The 15,369-nt window shown below is 45.7% G+C and overlaps 1 protein-coding gene across 4 annotated transcripts in view; it reads left to right on the plus strand.

The window, feature by feature from the left end:
- LOC105892090 (serine/threonine-protein kinase/endoribonuclease IRE1) overlaps positions 1 to 15,265 on the plus strand; it is a 28,601-nt gene extending 13,336 nt beyond the window's left edge. Inside the window, exons 10-22 of one of the 4 annotated variants that reach the window (XM_031569361.2) lie at positions 976 to 1,144; positions 2,112 to 2,227; positions 2,512 to 2,697; positions 3,140 to 3,389; positions 3,529 to 3,619; positions 4,727 to 4,916; positions 5,219 to 5,318; positions 9,016 to 9,215; positions 10,211 to 10,397; positions 10,724 to 10,851; positions 11,067 to 11,190; positions 11,341 to 11,408; positions 13,637 to 15,265. In XM_031569361.2, coding sequence (XP_031425221.1) covers positions 976 to 1,144; positions 2,112 to 2,227; positions 2,512 to 2,697; positions 3,140 to 3,389; positions 3,529 to 3,619; positions 4,727 to 4,916; positions 5,219 to 5,318; positions 9,016 to 9,215; positions 10,211 to 10,397; positions 10,724 to 10,851; positions 11,067 to 11,190; positions 11,341 to 11,408; positions 13,637 to 14,068 — 2,241 coding nt within the window. In that variant the 3' untranslated portion in view covers positions 14,069 to 15,265. The remainder of the gene's footprint in view (positions 1 to 975; positions 1,145 to 2,111; positions 2,228 to 2,511; positions 2,698 to 3,139; positions 3,390 to 3,528; positions 3,620 to 4,726; positions 4,917 to 5,218; positions 5,319 to 9,015; positions 9,216 to 10,210; positions 10,398 to 10,723; positions 10,852 to 11,066; positions 11,191 to 11,340; positions 11,409 to 13,636) is intronic. The other 3 variants (XM_031569380.1, XM_031569369.2, XM_031569367.2) reach the window with 3 other exon arrangements.
- The last annotated feature ends 104 nt before the right edge of the window (positions 15,266 to 15,369 follow it).

The following is a 15,369-nucleotide window of genomic DNA, read 5'->3' on the forward strand; positions in this document are numbered from 1 at the left end:
TTTAGGGCAGCGTGACCTCCAAAGGAGGACAGCGGCACACACATCTGGTTCCAGTGGCGCTTTGATGATTGAGAGTCCACTCTCTCAGGTGTCCAGAGGGGGTTACAGTCACCCTGACCCTCAGCGCTGCCTGTGCTCCAGCTGTCATTTTCCACCCGGTTTCTACGTCGGCCATTAGGGCTCTTCCATTTCCCCCTTTTAGAGGAAAAAAAAGCCATCTGCTTTTAAGTACGCGGGCCCTTGACATGCACTTCTGTCTGTGTGGAAAACATCGGCATCGAGACATGCGGTCAACTCCTCTCCACTCTCTACCTCTGCACGTGTAGCCAGAGAAACCCAGGTCACTGCTGTTAGGAGTAAGCCAAACCTTTAACAGCTAACAGTTTCACCCAGATCTGCCATCTGTCCTCAATTAAACACAATTCAATGTGTTTGATGATTTGTCTGAATATGTGTTCAAGAGGATAAGTGCCCAGGAATGTTCAGACAGGGTTTTACTCCATGACTAAACACATGGTTGGATGTTTCTCTCTGAAAACACTGTTTAGTTTCCAGCAGTGCCTAATCTAGGTATAAGATATCAGACCTGTACTTCCGTGTGTGTGTAGTACTGAGAGGAAGTCTGAGGTGGTGGTGTGTAGTGGGGGTGTATCTGCTTGAGTAGATGCACATGCAGTCACGTCCTGGCTCTGTACGCATTCGTGTTTGTGTCTGACACAAACCCATATAGTGGAATGTGAAATAAAGTGGTATATACCAAAAATGGCTAACTTTTATGAACAATAATGTTACACAACAGTCAGTGCGTTATCAGTTATGGGTTAATGTCGGCACCCTGACCTCCATGACGGGCCCCTAATGAGCTCTCTGTCTCTCTCCAACCTGACCTCCATGACGGGCCCCTAATGAGCTCTCTGTCTCTCTCCAACCTGACCTCCATGACAGGCCACTGATGAGCTCTCTGTCTCTCCCCAGCCCCGTGGCAGCACCTTCCCCATGCTGGAGGGCCCCAACAGCCCGAGGCGCGTGGACAAGGAGCAGGGCTGCGTGATTACCCCCAGCACCAACACCAACGGCAACCCTGGCACTGCCCTAGAGGAGCGCAGCCACATCAACTACATGTGGAACCACCCTCTCATCATAGGTACTACACACACACACACACACACGGAACCGCCCTCTCATCATAGGTACTACACACACACTCACACACACGGAACCACCCTCTCACACACACACACACACACACACACACACACACACGGAACCACCCTCTCATCATAGGTACTACACACACACACACACACACACACACACACCCATCCCAAGACATCAGTAGGACAAGCTATTGCATACATTTGTACACACATGTATACTTGAAATAAGGTATACGCTAACACGTGCCCATTCAGTCATGCTGATGGCATGTGCAAGTATATGTCTAGATTCACAGTCAAGTAAACCTGAAATGCACACTAGCAGATCAACACAGTGTTTAACCACCTGCTGCTGCTTGGTCTTGTTCTCACACACACACACACACACACACACACACACACACACACACACACACACACACACACACACACACACACACACACACACACGTGCATGCACGTGCAGAAAAAAACAAACCCTGTTAACTGCACGAGTACCCATCTGGTGCTGTTCACAGCTGCATTTTTACTGGTGAAGATATGCATGAACATACACACATTGCAAATACACATGCTTCACATGCTCAACATGCAGTTGGTATGGGACCACTGCACTCTAGTGGTCAAATATAGGCATTGCTCCTGTCCCAGCTCATGAGGTGTCTCTTCTATACCAAGAAAGTTGATAGTTGTCGTGAATGCACTTCTCACCTGAGATTACATCAGACACTACATTTAAAGTCAATTAAAGTTTAATAATAATAAGATATATATGAGCCTGGTCAACTGGTCATAAATCTTAACTGTTGATTATTTTTCTATGTTTGAAATGTATTTGAGTTTGTATGTGTTGTTGTATTGGGGTTCTAATTAAGAAGAGTGAGCGATGATTGTCAGGTAGTGTTTGTGCTCTGAGCGTGTGATTGGTTGACCCTGGTGCCGCCCCCTCCCCAGGTCACCATGAGATGCCTCCTGACGCCCACAGCTCCCTGCTGGAGCGCTTCCCCGAGAGCATGCCTCGCCCCCCTCACAACGTCATCCCCCCCACCAGCGACAAGACCCATGAAGAGGTAACCCCAGCGCGTGTGTGTGTGTGTGTGTGTGTGGGGGGGGGGGGGGTGTGTGGGTGTGGGTGTGGGTGTGGGTGTGGGTGTGGGTGTGGTTGTGGGTGTGTGTTTCAGTGAGAGCCTTTGTATTTGTATAATATTTCCTATTAACTATAAGTGATGTGCCCATCCCATGCTATATTGTGATCTGAAGTGTGTGTGTGTGTGTGTGTGTGTGTGTGTGTGTGTGTGTGTGTGTGTGTGTGTGTGTGTGTGTGTGTGTGTGTGTGTGTGTGTATATGTGTCAGAAGGTGAATGACAGTGGGATGGAGCAGACCACCGGGGGGCCTCCGATCACAGACATCCAGGACAAGCCGGGGCGCGTGGTCAAGCCAGAGGCCCCGGTGGACTCCATGCTGAAGGACATGGCCACCATCATCTTCAGTACCTTCCTGCTGGCCGGATGGGTGGCCTTTGTCATCATTTACCCAAAGGTACAGGACACAGGCTTACCTACAGTAGCTGATATAGCTAGAGCTCAATCTGTGGTCTCTGAGTTGACATTGTTTTCATGTCAATTCATTTGTCCTGAATGCAGCAGCTGAATCATTGTCTCAATCATTTCCCCAATGGCTCTCTCACTTCATCACACACTTACACATACACACGTTCTCTCACACACACACTATCTTTCTCTCTCTGTGTGTGTCTCTCACACACACACACACCCTCTCACAAGCTCTCTCTCTCTCTGTCTCTCACACACACACACACACTATCTTTCTCTCTCTCTCTGTGTCTCTCACACACACACACACACACGCTCTCGCTCTCTCTCTGTGTGTCTCTCTCTCTCTCTCACACACACACACACACACACACACACACACACACACACACACACACACACACACACACTCTGTCGGCCCTGATTAGAGTGTGCAGAAGCAGCAGCAGCTGCAGCACCAGCAGTTCCAGCAGCAGATGGAGCAGAAGCTGGAGCTCCTGCAGAGGCAGCACCTCCTCTTCCAGCCGCCGGCCGACATGCCGCCTGACGACGCCGACTTCCTGCTCCGCGCCGAGAGCTCCGACCACAGCAGCCCCACCGGCACGCCCCGCGCCTCCAACCACTCCACCTTGTCCCTGTCGGAGGTGGGCAGCTCAGCCAATGAGCACGAGGAGACAGGTGAGCAGGGGGGCGGCGCCCCAGTGAGCTGAACCAATGGGAATTTGCTACGGCAGTGTTCTGTGATGCAGGAGGAAATGAAAGGAGTGCTTTAGGAGGACATTAAGATGCTGACGTACATGTGATGGTTCTCTTTCAGAAGACGAGTCAAGTACTGTCAGAGTTGGAAACATCACCTTCAACCCCAAGAAGGTGCTAGGCCACGGAGCAGAGGGAACCATTGTCTACAGGTGAGCAGTCTTCAGTGTTGGTGGAGGGTGATAACAGGGTGGCCCATTCTCATTTATGTCACATAAACAGTTGATGGAGGTGTCATCCCCGTCGCCATGCAGCCGATGGTTTGGATGATCTCTACCTTTCCTCTCTGATGCTCAATACTCTGCCCTCAAAGACTAGAGCCGCTCTACCTGGAGCTGTTCTGTTCCTCTGTTCTCAAAGACTAGAGCCGCTCTACCTGGAGCTGTTCTGTAACTCTGTTCTCAAAGACTAGAGCCGCTCTACCTGGAGCTGTTCTGTAACTCTGTTCTCAAAGACTAGAGCCGCTCTACCTGGAGCTGTTCTGTTCCTCTGTTCTCAAAGACTAGAGCCGCTCTACCTGGAGCTGTTCTGTTCCTCTGTTCTCAAAGACTAGAGCCGCTCTACCTGGAGCTGTTGTACCTTCTTCTGCTACATGCCCTGGGAACACATGAAAAGTCGTGACGCAGATCTAAACTCATGTTTAAGCTCAAGTCTAAGAGCTTATCAGGTTAACTCTAACGACCCGTCGCATGCATCTTGCGTCCAAATTAGTTGGACATTCACACCCCTTAGTCTTGGCTCCATATTTCAAAAGTACTCATTGCCTTGTCGTACTCATGTCAAAATAAACGTCAGGACTAGCCCTTTCCAATGATGCTACTTGCTAGTCTGTGCAGCAAACTAATCTGGTTTTGAAATGACATGAAATTTCAGCCGTCACAAATTGCTTCCATCTATCTCCACACATTTTATTCTTGTTTGAGTTGCTCACAACGTCGTCGTTGTGTAGACATCACACACACCCCTTTCAGATGATGCTAGTTGCTAATCTGTGCAAAGAAGTATGGTGGAGTAATCCAGTTTTAAAACTACAGCTACATTTAAAATAAAACCTGTAATAAAAAGTAATATCATATAAAATCTGTACAGCCCTGACTGTCTTGAAAAAACAACATGTAGCATGTAGTATGGCTACCTCTTACAGTGACTAAAATAGAGGTTTGTAAGTAAAGGTAGTGAAATTCTGTTGAAAATAGCCCAGGGCTGTGAGTTCACCAAGGTCAGCGGTGGTTTTTGAGCTCCTACTTGCTCTTCCTCAGGGGTCAGTTTGATAACCGCTCTGTGGCGGTCAAGAGGATCCTTCCGGAGTGCTTCAGCTTCGCGGACCGGGAGGTGCAGCTGCTGAGGGAGTCAGACGAGCACCCCAACGTCATCCGCTACTTCTGCACCGAGAGGGACCGGCAGTTCCAGTACATCGCCATCGAGCTGTGTGCCGCCACACTGCAGGAGGTACTCCACCAGCCCCACCCCCGCCTTCACCCCATTCCCCCTATCGCCATGTCTCTGCTCATCAGCCAGATTTGTCTTCTGTAACCTTTCTGCAGCCATTGGGTCTCTCTCTCTCTCTCTCATATAGCTTATTCACCTATGTCTCTCGCTGTTTGAATCAATCTGATGTTATGTAAATATTCACTCACATCCCTCCTGTTTAAACCTGCTCTCGTTTTACCCATCAGAAATGGGAGCCGGTTCGATGTTATTTGGTTATTGTTTATGGTGTTGTCTAATTCAGTGTGTTTCTGGAATGGCAGTATGTGGAGCAGATCCATTTTGATCGCCACGGTCTGGAGCCTGTGTCTCTGCTTCAGCAGGCCATGTCAGGCCTCGCTCACCTCCACTCTCTCAACATAGGTAAGCCCCTACGGAAGCCCAGAGACCCTCCTGGGTCCTGTGTGCACCTTCATGGCAAGGTCTTCATGAATATCCCCTTTAGTGTCTGTGCCTCTACTTGATGCTAATTCAGATCAGTCAATGTGAGAGTGATGACTAAAGCCCGAATTATAGATCTGCGTCGGTGTCCGTCCGGACACATAGCCACGCCTTGGCAACACCCTTCCCCGTGGTGGAACGCCCATCCGAGCCCATCCGAGCCCATCCGAGCCCTTCGGAGAGCTGGACGGACACCGACGTGCACCTCTCGATTTTTGTAACTTTTTCGGATACGAACGGATAGCGACGGATACCCCCTTGGCTGTGATTGGTCCGCTAACGAAATAATTTCCTAACGACATAATTTCCGGAATCTCACATTTCCTGTTTCATTCCCTATCTGTTCCTATTCTGTTATAGAGTGTGGATCAGCCGAATATTTCTGTCCGAGCCCGGCCTGCGTCCGACAGAGTAGTGCCCGAGCCAGACAGCCATTCAAATATATTGTCGGAATCCAACCAGACATAGTCAATGTCTCAACTGTTCATACTAATGACACATTTACGTATGTTTTTTATGAATAGCCTGTAGACCGTCTCACAAGCTTCTTCTAGTTGATTATGAACAAACATAACAGAAGAGGTCTGAAGATATTTCTGAAACACTTATAAGGACGCTCAAATGACCGCGAATTCATAGGAGAGAATACTATCCCATTCTCACAGGAGACATCACAGCAATCGGAGCATATTTGTCAAACGCGATAAAAGATAGCCCTGCTCTGAAATATTCCCATTCCATACTGAATATTCTGTTTAGATCAAAGGTTTGTTTTTCGACACCGTGATATTTCAGATGATGGAACAGTTGAAATGAATGCTCATATACAAAAGCTAACCTTAACGTGAAGTGGAGTTAACTTGCAGCCAACACCATTGCATTACAAACCCTAACACACACACATAATGAGAAAGTAGGCTTATTACACCTGGCGATTATCTCGCCTTTTATCTACCATCTTTGAATAATGTAACTTATAAACACGTCGTTTTAAAGCGCTGTGGCCGTCCTGAAAAGATGTGTCAATAAATGAATTTAATCCATAGAATCCACGTTGACTTCACTACTTATTAAGATATTGTAACAAATCACGGAAGTGTGGAATATTTGTTATGGCTTTTAATTAAACACTAAACACAATACAATGTCAAAATGGCACGGGCTTTATGCCCTGCTACAAGTTATCACGAACAGACTGTGCTACCGTCACACACCTGTATAAACTCCGTCCCAACACAGAACAACGACATGCAATTAGAACAGTAAGGAACATTGTTAAAGAACATCGTTGGGCGCTGCATCATAGACATGTATATATGTCTATGCGCTGCATCACATCGAGAAAAGTATGTGCCCGCCGCACGGCATTATGGGGCGACTATGCCAAATTAAATATGGAATGTTCAATGCCTTATCGCGCTGACTTGTCCCAGCCCTACCCCAGCCCGACAGCAAGTAAAATATTTAGTCCGAACCCCAATGAGTCAATGTCTCAACTGTTCATACTACTGACACATTTACATACGTTTCTTAAGAATAGCCTGCCTTTATTAAACTCGAGCATCAACAGATGAATGATAAATGCACTGGCTCACACAAACAAGCCCAGTTAAACGCACAAGCGCGCACAAAAGGGATATAAGCATATTGAAATGAATTATTCACATTGCAAGAACGGAATGAAATGGCCTACACATTACACACGCTATGCATCTGATATGCCTAAATAAAACTCACGTTATATGCTACACCAGAAGAGGCGCGAATAAAACAAGTCTTACCATTGAAGATTATCTTTTTTATTGACACATTCCTTATAAAAGTATCTACATAGTCCAACCATCGATGTTTAATCCATGTTGTGGAGAAAGAGGATGGCATCAATCATATTTCATTAAAGCTTCACACTTCTTACATTGGACATATCAAACAGCCTCATTAGAATCCGCATAGAATATGATGCCATCCGACAGAAATATCTCCATAGGCCTACAGTAAATTTCCCCTCGAGTGTCGTTTTAAACTCTCCAGATGACAGTTTCTTTTTTTTAAAACTTTTAAGTGCACAAAGTTCATTATAAAACGATCTACATAGTCCAACAATCGAGGTCTAATCCATTTACATTTAGTCATTTAGCCGACGCTTTTGTACAGGGGAGAAGCATGTGAAGCAAACACGTTTACTTGACTACTTATTAAGATATTTAAATATGGAATGTTCAATGCCTTGACTACTAAGCAGAAATATCTCCATACAGTAGATTCCCCCTCGTTTTGTATCGTTTTAAACTCTCCAGATGACAGTTTATTTTTTAACTTATTCCCTGATACCAGTTTGCCTCCTGTAATCGCGTTGTCACAGCTAGGACATAAAAAAAATCCCCGCACACAAGAAGGCTATTATCCTAAATGTGATTTATTTTAGTCTCAAAAACGAACTTCTCCATCACGTGAGGCAGACACGTTGACTTGACTACTTATTAAGATATTTAAATATGGAATGTTCAATGCCTTATCACGCTTATGTTTGAAAGCCATTGTTTTCAGCTTGCAGGTGCTTTTGCCTCTGGCCCAGTTTGTCGGTTTTGACGTTCATCTCTCTCCCCCAACCATCCAGGTTTAATAAATCCGCGTTGACTACTAAGCAGAAATATCTCCATACAGTAGATTCCCCCTCGTTTTGTATTCTTTTAAACTCTCCAGATGACAGTTTATTTTTAACTTCTTCCCTGATACCAGTTTGCCTCCTGTAATCACGTTGTCACAGATATTTATTTGCCCAGTCAGCTTGTTGGTCTTGACGTTCAGATGTTGCGCCTAAACTATCATATCGTCTCGTCACATGATTAAATAGAGACTTGACATTGGACAACAGCATACATATTACCCAGCAATCATCATTACAAATCTGAATATGACAAAAAATACCAAAGAAAATGAGATAGTATTCATTTCATTGAATCGTTTTTAATAGTTTCTATAGTGTATGTAAGATAAGCATATCATTTTGTTATAGATTGCTACTATTTTTCACACAAATAATACCTACCATGATGGAGATAAGTTTGCCTTTTCAAGTGAATATATAGCGTTAGACAGACTATTCATTGTAATGTAGTGTGTCTCAAAGACCCATGTGACTACACCTGTTGCTCTTGATGACGTGACGGCTGGGAGGAGGGAGATAAACAATCGACGAATTCTATCACTTAAAGAGGTCGCGTAGTAGCTCGTCTGTGACCAAAAAACCGCTGCTCCACCCACTGTTCTGGCGGTGAATTGTTTTCAACACCCACAGCCGTCGAAGAAGTATAAATCAAAAACAGTACGTCCGAATCCGTCCGAATCTGTTTCCCCGCCCATCCGTAAAACGGACGGACACCGGCGCAGATCTATAATTCGGGCTTAACCGATTGAACAGATCACCCTGAGTTTACCAGAGCTGTTCATTTCAGATTAATGTTCTTTAGTCATGGTGTCACGTTGTGAGAATATCCAATCCAAAGCAGGATCCTCAGACAGTAGAGTGTTAACTGTGACCCTTTAACCACATCCATGAAACTAAACTGAGAGGATTCTTGTCCTCCTCTTGTGCTCCTCTTGTGCCCCCCTCCTATAGTGCACCGGGACCTAAAGCCACACAACATCCTGGTGTCGATGCCCAACGCCCACGGGCGTGTGCGGGCCATGATCTCAGACTTCGGCCTTTGCAAGAAGCTGGCGGCGGGCCGGCACAGCTTCAGCCGGCGCTCCGGTGTGCCAGGGACCGAGGGCTGGATCGCTCCTGAAGTCCTGAGCGAAGACTGCAAACTCAACCCGGTAGGGAAGCAGAAAGAGAGAATGTGCATATAGATGGGGAGGGGAGGGATTGAAGAATTCACACATTACAAAGGGTGGACAGGTCCCTTCTCTCTGTTGTGATCTTGTGTTGAGGCATGAACAAGTACATACAGTTGATTTGAAAGGCCTCTGTCTCTGTCTTGCATTTATCCGTCAGACTCACAGATTTTCAACATTTCTCATATGATCACTGAATCTCACGGATTTTCACACTAGCATAGATAAATAATGGCAAGTCCAATAGACCACTGCGCAGAAGAGACTGCCATGTTTGCGCTGTGCGGCTCTATGTCTTCATAGCAGTTATAGCCTACTAGACAACGATGCCTTCATCACTGAACAACTTCTTATCTCTATGGGGCATAGTCCTGGTTATGAAATGACAAATGGAACAGTATGCTTGAACATGTTGTCTTTTTGTGTGGTTGGGGCTCATGAATCATGTGAACTTGACAGGTATGACACGCACACACAAAGAGAGAGAGTTTGCACTGCACCTCACTTTTGTTTTTCTGTTTTTGTTTTTGTTTAAGGAGTTCCACACATAACTTTTGAATGGCTGCAGTAGTCTTTGGCTTTGCATGTTTGTCCTGTTTGTACAGTGGCACCTGATCTCACAGCCCACACAGGTTTTATCGGCGCCTGGTAGTAACGTGTTTGTATTTTGTCTTTTTGTTGTTTAATGGCGGTTGGCAAACAGCTTTAAGGTTCATGACTGCCACCTTCTGGCGGTAGTAACACATTACTTACTAGCAGGCGCCGGTAAAACAAGGGAAAAACTATTTTATAAGACAAGGCGATAGTCACATGAACTATTCCTTTTTTTGGGTCATTTAACAACTATTTGAATATGCAAAAGTCATGACCCATCCCTAAACTATACATTAACTGATTTTCATTTTACGAACAGTTTGTTTTGGCCAGATCTCTCATGCTGTATCTGTATCTCTGCCTCTCTCCTGTCTTGTCCCCAGACGTGCACGGTGGACATCTTCTCGGCTGGCTGTGTCTACTACTACGTGGTGTCCTCCGGCAGCCACCCCTTTGGGAAGTCCTTGCAGCGCCAGGCCAACATCCTGCAGGGGACCTACAGCCTGGAGCATCTGCAGCCCGACCGCCACGGTGAGTACAGCCTGGAGCATCTGCAGCCCGACCGCCACGGTGAGGCCCATTACTCAGCCCAGCTCAGCCCCGGCCCATGGCCCATCTTCTAGCTCCATCTTACCCAACCATCTCAGAGCCTATTAAGACTGCCTCACTTCCCCATCTCACTCAAACAGACATGATTGACTCAAAAACCCATGACCCTGTTTCCAGCTCTGATAGAGTTCTTACTCCTACCCATTGTGGCTGCCTTAGCACCTCATTAGGCCACTTACAGTAATCTGCTTTGTCCTTATTAAGGGGGCTGAGCGTATTAAAAGAGGTGGGTCGGAGTTTGTGGCTGTACTGAGGGTGTGTGTGTGCCGTGTGTGTGCTCCCCCCAGAGGACATCGTGGCTCGAGACCTGATCCAGCAGATGCTGAGTGTGGAGCCAGAGCAGCGGCCGTCGGCCGAGCGCGTGCTCAAACACCCCTTCTTCTGGAGCCTGGAGAAGCAGCTGCATTTCTTCCAGGTCTGAGCAGTTGTGTTGACGCCCACTTACCTACACACCCAGCTATGCTACGCGCCTCGCTATCTAGCGCCACGCCCTCCTACTGCATGCCTGAGCTATTATACTAGCATGCACACACCTTTGCTTTGCATTGCATGTTACTTTATTTTGATGCATGTTACAATACCATGTTTAGCCTGCAGCTGCTCACTGTGTGTCACTCCCTGATCTCTCAGGACGTGAGTGACCGGATAGAGAAGGAGCCGCTGGACGGATCAATCGTACGACAGCTGGAGAGGGGGGGGCGGGCCGTGGTGAAGGGAGATTGGAGAGAACACATCACAGTGCCTTTGCAAACAGGTCAGAGATTCTGATCTCCAAACTGTAGCTACACACCTTCTTTTTCATTACCCTACATGCAGTGGCTTGAATAAGTGTCCCCATTTTCTGTTTAACAAAAGATACTTACACATTCTTTTTGTAATTATGATTATTTCTTTATTTTCCCAGATCTTCGGAAGTTCCGTTCATATAAAGGAGGATCAGTAAGGGATCTCCTGCGTGCCATGAGGAATAAGGCAAGTGTATGAAAATATAATATAATGGTTGTGATACAGGCAGGGGCGGAGATCCCATTCCATTGTAGGGGGGGACAATACATGGTAACATTTCAGAGAGTAATTCCTGGGGGGGGACATGAAAAAATTGCTGTCACGAGAGCTAGCATAACTTAGCTGCTAAATACCGAATTCTAATAACATTTACAAACAGAAATTCGACGTCATTTTTAAATTCTCTAAACGGCATTAAATGTACTAACACAAAATATCTACTCACAAACAAATAATGTCCAAAGTTCAAACGCAAACGAAGGCTCTTCAAGGAGGAATTCAGCTGCATGAACGTCTTCTCCCGTGGTAGATCAGTTTAACAATAAAAAGTAAACTAAACAGCGTCTTCTATCGCATCTACTGTCCACAGGGTGGCAGTGTTTCAGTGTGGCAGTGCATTTCTAACGCTCCTTTGCAACTTAGCTCTGGCTCTATGTTTATCGCTGCTAGACGCTCTCTGTTCTTGTGCTCCCACAGCTCATTCACTTTGAAATACTGAAACGAAACGATCTAAATGATCGAAATAGTGCTTCTTTAACTACTAATAATTGACCATCATTGAGAAAAACGGAACAGAATCTGCAAATCATACAAATCAAACTACTGACAGAGAGGGCAAATGTAAACAACCATCAAAACACCTGCTTTCTATATTTTTTATAGCAGTAAAATGCACACATTCAAATATACAAATGTTTGTACATATACACAATTTGAAATATGCATGACCAAGACCATGCACGTTTTCTTTGCCCTCCGTTCTCGTACCTTCGTGTGCTGCATATCAGAAATAGCCAACAGAAAAGCGAATTATTCTGAGACAGCTCCTGTTACCATGGAAACAACAAACGAAGCTAGCTTTAATATCTACATAGCTACTGCATATCAGAAATGGCTAACAGAAAAGTTTTGTGAAATTACAGTTTTTGAAAAGGAAACATATAATTGTCAATTTCACTATGTTTCTCAATACAATATTTCAAACTAAATATAGAGAGCAGACTGACTGCCAGTGTCTCACTATTTGATTTGTATGCTATAGAATGTAGAATTGATGTGAACGCAATCACCAACGATTTCTCACAAATTCAACCCTTAAGAACACGGGAGCAATCCAATCTGGCTGATTTATGACTGATATTTAGCGTTCTTAAATTCTGTTCAAAGTTAAGAACGAATCCCAGATGTGAGAACTTTCATGATTGCCAGAATTGTCCCAGGAACTTCGAAAATGGAGTTTAGAAAAAAAATCTTCTTTACATGTTCGAGAATGAGGTCAATCTCTTTACATATCGTGTATCATAGCGGCAATGACAGGGGAGAGAGGAGGAAACAATCTCACAATCTGACCATGTACTGGGCTGATTGACTAAAACACAGAGCTGCCTGTACCCCCGCCTGTTGGAAACAGCGTGAACCAAACCACTTTGAGAAATAGGGGATCATGATTTTTCAACACTTAAAAAACACATTGTTTTACGTTTATAATTAGCACCGCTTGTGTCGTAATGCTTTTATTAAATATTAATATTTTTTTCAATTTTTTTTATTTTTTTCAATGATTGTTGGGGGGGACAACTTTATGGTACACGTCCCCCCCGGGATCTCCGCCTATGGATATACAGGGGTGTGGTGAACATGGAGCAGCTCTGCAGAGACGAGTGTCAAGGAAGGTCAGGCAGAGAGGGCCTATGTGCAGAGACAAGTGTCAAGTAAGGTCAGGCAGAGAGGGCCTATGTGCAGAGACAAGTGTCAAGTAAGGTCAGGCAGAGAGGGCCTATCTATGTATCTGCAAGCGCTGGCTGTCAAGGACAGCCAAGTATTCATGGAGGGGTCCCTGCATGGGGGAGACGGATGCAGACAGTCAAGGACAGGTGAAACCCGTAAAGTTGTAAACAGGGTTTCAGACACACGCGCACATAGCCACCATTGTCTTGGAATGTTCCCGGCAGTGAGCAGAATATTCTGATTGGCTTAACTTTGATAAGTGTTTCGTTTTTGATTGGAAAAGCATAATGTTAATACGGCAGGAATTGTAGTGTATACTTCTGCCTCTCATTGAAATAGTGGCTTCAGGATTTGAAGAAATTAGTTAGCTGCAACACAAGTATTTTATGAGGTCTTTGATCAATTAGTAACACTAAGGTGAAAGTCTGTGAACGTGCATCTGATCTGTTTACCTTTGGGATCTGCAGAAACACCATTACAGGGAGCTCCCAGCAGAGGTGCAGGACACACTGGGCTCCATCCCGGACGAGTTTGTGGCCTACTTCACGTCCCGCTTCCCCTACATGCTGACGCACACGCACCTGGCCATGCGCCTGTGCGCCCAGGAGCGGCCCTTCCTGCCCTACTACCACCGCACCGAGCTGCCCCCACCACGGACTACGCCCCCCACCCCCCGCACACAGCCCCCGGCGGCCCCTTACACAGACACAGCCCTAGGCCCAGACCCCCAACCAGACAAACAACCCAGTACTGTAGTACTGCAACCCACAGCCTCAGAGCTCAGTGCAGCATTACCACCTGAATCTGAGACTACTACGGCTGAACCCCCCACGCAGCAGACCCATCCAGAGCCGGCCCATCCACCTGCAGACCCTACGCTGCAAGGCGGGCCGGAGTGAAGTTGGCTGGGCAGGGTGAAGGGTCATTGCCTGGCAGTGGACACATTCCAGGAGGCCGGCCTGCCCTCTGCTCTTTCGTCTCTGGTGTGGACTGGGCCTGCAGTGCCCAGCTCATGCCTCTAGGTGAAGTGGCAGCAGCAGTAGCCTTCCCCAAATCCCCCTTACCCACTGAAGTGCCTTGACTTGGAACCCGCAAGACAGATCTGAGTGGTCAAATAGTTCCTCACAAGAACCATAGGAGCCGCCTAGAGTGTGGCTGTGTTGTGTGATCCACAGGGAGGTTCTAAAGAACTTGTTCTCTTGTGTCTTTGAAGGTCACACATGAAGAGTGAAGCAGAGGTGGATATGTATTTGATTTTGTCAGACACTTGACATTGACAATTTTTTTATTTCTCCTATCCTTGTGCAATGTTGTTTATGAGTTAAGCGAGTTCTAACGGTCAGATGTATATTTTTGAATAAATGCCAGTTGCTTGATTATGATCGTTTAAATTGGTGAGAGTGCCTTATGGTTAAAAAAAACTAAAACAAACTTAAAGTGAATATCGAGGTGTGTGTGTGTGTGTGTGTGTGTGTGTGTGTGTGTGGTCTGGCTTCAATGTTGAAGTGTCTTAATGGGTGAATGGCTTGTTGTCCATTTCCTGCTGAGTCGTCCCAACCCTGAGAAAGTGATCATGCCTGTCAGAGTCTGATGAGAATGCATTTGGACTGTACAAGTGCCCATCTGTCTCTTTCTTTTTTACCATCCACTTTTCTACTTTTGTGATTTTCTGTTTCATTTGATCAGTTTATGCCCAACAGCTTTACGGAAATGTATCCTGTGAGAGATGTGTTGTTGTTTTATCACTACATGTTCAAGTCCTAGTTTTCATGAACTCAACGGGACACCCTGAGTTTTGCTCTAAAGCCCAAATCAGTCCACATGGAAGAACTCCTTCCTCCCCTATTTATTTGGAGCATTACAATAATGACTTTTCCCATGTCAGTTGTGTTTTTACTGTGGATTACTGAGCAACCTGCATCTTGTGTCTTTTTGTGATTTTTTTAAAATTATTATTATTTAATTTTAGGCGTGCTCTCTGATAATGCAATGTCTCGTTTCTAATGCAACAGGTTCTTCAGTCTTTGATGCCAGCTCACGTCTCCCGAATTCAAGCTGCTATGTGAAATGCCAAATAAATTAGATAATAAAAACGACTGCTGCATGATCCGTGTTATACTGCCGCACTCTATCTTTCCTGTGAAGGACAGAGAGAGACGTTGCCGTTTGTCTCCCCGTGAGTTTCGTTTTCTACTAAACA

Source organism: Clupea harengus, chromosome 1 (genome assembly GCF_900700415.2).
Source record: "Clupea harengus chromosome 1, Ch_v2.0.2, whole genome shotgun sequence".
NCBI classification, from domain to species: Eukaryota; Metazoa; Chordata; class Actinopteri; order Clupeiformes; family Clupeidae; genus Clupea; species Clupea harengus.